Source organism: Wasmannia auropunctata, unplaced genomic scaffold (genome assembly GCF_000956235.1).
Source record: "Wasmannia auropunctata unplaced genomic scaffold, wasmannia.A_1.0 LD336106.1, whole genome shotgun sequence".
NCBI lineage: Eukaryota > Metazoa > Arthropoda > Insecta > Hymenoptera > Formicidae > Wasmannia > Wasmannia auropunctata.
This window is the reverse complement of record NW_012026784.1, coordinates 3,480,831-3,484,895: the sequence shown is the minus strand read 5'-3', so window position 1 is coordinate 3,484,895 and position 4,065 is coordinate 3,480,831. Positions and strand designations below refer to the sequence as shown.

General features: G+C 51.2%; 1 protein-coding gene across 1 annotated transcript in view; it reads right to left on the bottom strand.

Moving 5' to 3' along the window:
• Nucleotides 1-3,433, bottom strand: part of LOC105456736 — a 3,814-nt gene extending 381 nt beyond the window's left edge. The window contains 7 exon segments of the mRNA XM_011701005.1: nt 58-414; nt 490-1,031; nt 1,080-1,481; nt 1,607-2,294; nt 2,498-2,707; nt 2,976-3,143; nt 3,336-3,433. Coding sequence (XP_011699307.1) covers nt 58-414; nt 490-1,031; nt 1,080-1,481; nt 1,607-2,294; nt 2,498-2,707; nt 2,976-3,143; nt 3,336-3,433 — 2,465 coding nt within the window.
• Between the last annotated feature and the right edge of the window lie 632 nt (nt 3,434-4,065).

Below are 4,065 nucleotides of genomic sequence, written 5' to 3'. Positions count from 1 at the left end.
TTGTTATGTCTTTTGCATTCGTCGCGCGTCAATTCTGCCATCGGAACGTTAACGGACAGAGCGGACTTTACTTTGTGCGCCAATTCTTTGAGTTCCTCCACGAACCACGCGACGCAATCCTTATCGCGACGACACCGATACATCGATAGCGCGTCGTCGTACGAGCAGTGCACGTAGTATCCGATACTGTGTACCTTGTGGTGTTGAGATTCAGGCAGATTCGGGTCCATCTTTTCGAGAACGCACTCCAGGTCGGCGTACACGACGAACGGCACACGTTCCTTGTTGCCGTGTTTGCCGAACGTTAGCCATTTCGCGTCTTCTTTCGGCAGCTCTACCGCACACTCGTTCAGCTCGTTGCAGTCCACGGTGTGGGCATCCAGTCGTTCCTGCGAGCTAAAGTAATGTAGGCATCTGTAAACACAAAATACCTTACTTAATTTTTGTCTTTTTTACAACATTCTATTTTAGTATTTTCTCGATACGTACCGGTCGCAGAAGAATTTCTTGTGTTGCTTCTTGCTGAGTTGAGAGCTCACGAGGCGGGACAGATTTTTTATCCGCGCGAAGTGGCTGAAGATGCTGCTGTCTCGTGGATCCTGCATGTGCAACAAGTTGACATGCCTCTCCATCTTTCGACCATTTAATCATATCGGAAGAACAGATAGTTCGCCCATCTCCTTTTCGATACAGTACACGTTTATCGATACGTCATTCGCACGTTCGAATTTCGTTATGTCCTTCAGAGTCATCGGAAACTCGATACCCGCGAATTCGAGCACCGTTGCGTAATACGGATACGACGACTCCCGATCCGCGTGTCTTTCCACGGGGTGCAGAGCGGCGGCCACCGACCACGCGAAGCACGTGTTGTCCGTCGAGCGCACGTTGACTACCGCTCGTTTCGTCGCTATCTTCCACGGCATTTCGACGTAGCATCTCGCGTGCGGATTGTGCTTGTTCACGTTTACCGTTAAATTGAGGATTCGCGACAGCGCCCACCCGCTGTCGCGCTCCTCGAACTCGCCAAACTTCGTCAACGTGGCTTCGACGACACGCTTTTCGTATCACTCGCGCACATCCGACGTTCGATAGAGTTCCGCGTTTCGCGAGGGTCTGCCTATATTGGCGCGTTTGTCACCCGACGTAAACTCGCCGTTGAACGCGGTGGTCACCTTCACGCTACCGTGTCTCTCTATGGCGTCTCGCACTCGCTCGAGCACTGTATCGCCCGCGTCCTCCAAAAATCGCTGAGGCTCGGTATAATCCGTGTTAATTACCGCACCGGTCAAAACGCGACTGTGGAACGCGGTATCGATCTCTCGCCACACGAGTCCCGTACTGTGTCCGGCGCCCACGTGCACGAATCGTCTCTCCACTCGCACCTTTTCACCAGCGAGTCGCGCGATCCTCGCCACCGCGGACTGTCTACTTCCGGCGGCGAGCCGAGGACGCTTGGTGCGACAGAGTTCTTCGAGCCGCTAGATGCACTCGTCGCATCGTAGCAATCACGCGAAACACTCCGTCAGAGTGGCGATCTGGCGACTCTGCTCCAGCAGTTCATTTTCCATTCGCTCGAGACGTTCCATGATTTTGTTTATATCACGTCGCACTCTTCCACGAAACACTTGCACGTGATTTGGCGACACTGTCGACACGTTCGGTCCATATTTAGAACGCGGTAGTCCTCCAACTCTTCGCTTCCCTGATACATGCACTCTTTTCGAAGAACGGTGCACACGTTGCAAAAAGTATCGTCCAGCTCACCACGTTCGTCAAATTCACGCTCCCACTGCAGCCTGTGCTCGTCGATCTGCCGTTTTACAGCGGCGGGATACTTCCGCCACTCGCCATACATGTAGATGTATGGATCTATCACCAGCAACTCGACGTACCTCTCGCTACCCACGGAAATCGTAATGTACAGATTACGGTTATACTCGAGCTTTTCGACGATTCGCTTCGCCCAGTAGTACCTGTTATTTATACGACTGAAATCTACGTGCTGATCGTCCCGGATTTTTTCGTTCCAAAGATTGTACACCTCGAAACACCTTTCGTAGTCCTCGTACGCTTTCTCGCGAAACCACGCGTACATTTTTCGTTTCGCGTGATGGGGCCACTCATGCACGAGCTTTCGGTCGACTGTGACTCCCTGTCTCACGAGACAGCGTCCACCAGTTCCGCGTATTCCTAGTTCCCGATCGCGTAAAAACTGCACCGGCGATACGTGTCGCACATCGGTCTCTTCATGCAAATCACGGAGAACGCACAGGACATCGAACTCCTTCCAGCTTATAACCCTTACCTCTTCATGTTCGCGCTAATGTTTTTTTGCGTTCTCTGATTCGTGCACATTGGACACATGCTGCAAGGAATTATCACATACATCCTCACACGGAGCAGTATCGGCCACTTAGTACTTGTTCGTAATCGATTTTGTGCTTCAACACTAGATTCATTCCGTAAAGCTCAGTGTCCCTCAGCTGAATCATACAGGAGGCGCATAGGGCCAGAGCACCTCCGGTCGAATAGTAGCACAGGATCTTGCAATGCTTGGTACGCCCGGTTAACGCACGGAGTTCCGCCTGCGTATCTCTCTCTGTGCAACGTTAGATCTTCGCTCTGATCACTAACTACACCCGTATCGGATGACAACGTGCCTTCCGATTCATCCTCCACATCAACTTCCACGTCTTCGCGCACTCTATTCGCACGATGAGCCATTTGACACACTCTTTGACCGATTCATTAGACTTCCGAGGCACCTTCTGTGACACCGCGGGCTTTTAATGACCTCTTATACCTCTCGCCGCTTCTTTGTCTAAATCATTTGTCGTCGCATTTTCGTTGAGCCTATAAACAGCAGCCGCATATCGGCGCTTCTTTCAACAACCTCCTCTACCCCTTATTATTATCTAACGGTGTCACGTAGTAAAAGGACCGTCGATGTATACGCATATACACTCATATACATTGGTCTCGATAAGTGGTCGCCGTCGTCGTCGTCGTTGTCGACAACGTCATCGCAACTACCGTCACCATCCCCGTTGCCGTCCGATGACGAAGACACGATCGCGCTGTGCAACCTCGTGCAGAGGTGCATTTTACGAGTAAGTATAACTAATCTAGAGACCATCTGTCTAGAAATATCTTTTTTTATTGTTTTTATTCATCTGTTATTAGGATCCCCCAGTGTTTTGCTGCGCGAACATCAGCGGTGCCGCGAGCAGCGACCCTGAACGCCATCGAACGTTGCATCGCGAGACTACGCTGTATTCGAAGAGGCATCTACGTGCCTCCCTTTAAACGCAACATTCGAGGAGGCGTCATACCTTCCCGCAATTTCGAATGCCCCCGCACCTTGAGGCGAAGGGGCAGGAGGAACGGAAGGCACCACAGGCAATTCCCTACGAAATCGAGGGGACGCCATTCATCCCGGCATTCGCATCCCCCCGAAAAGCGTTATTCGCGACGATCCCCTTTGCGTTCGAGGGAACATCTCAGGAAGCGAATATAACGTTCCCAAACGGGAGACTTTACTTTATACATTTTATTTTATACATATTTTGTAAAACTATATATCTTCCTGGTGATTCTCATATATATTTTTGTAATCACTACATTTTTTGTGTTTATAATATATTGGTCTATGTATTCATAAATATACTTGTACATTTTTTTCTAAAACCTACATAGTATGAGCGAGACAACGCGCAATGGGCGAAAGCGCGTGCGAGCGTGCGTGGGAGCGAGTGCGCGAGGGAGACCGCGTGCGTATAAGTATGGCGGCAACGCGGCAGCGTGCGCGTAAGCGAGCAAGCATGGCAGCAGCGCGGTAGCGTGCGTGGGAGCGAGAACGCGTGGGAGGGAGAGCGTGAGGGAGACCGCGTGCGCGAGGGAGACCGTGTGCGCGAAAACGCGACCCACGAACGCGGCCTGCGACGACGCGGGGGCGCGGCGGGGCCCCGCGAAATCATTGTTTATGTAAACATACATGGCCCATGTTTATACTCAATGAGCCTGCCGCTATCATTGTTTATATAAACATACATGGCCTATGTT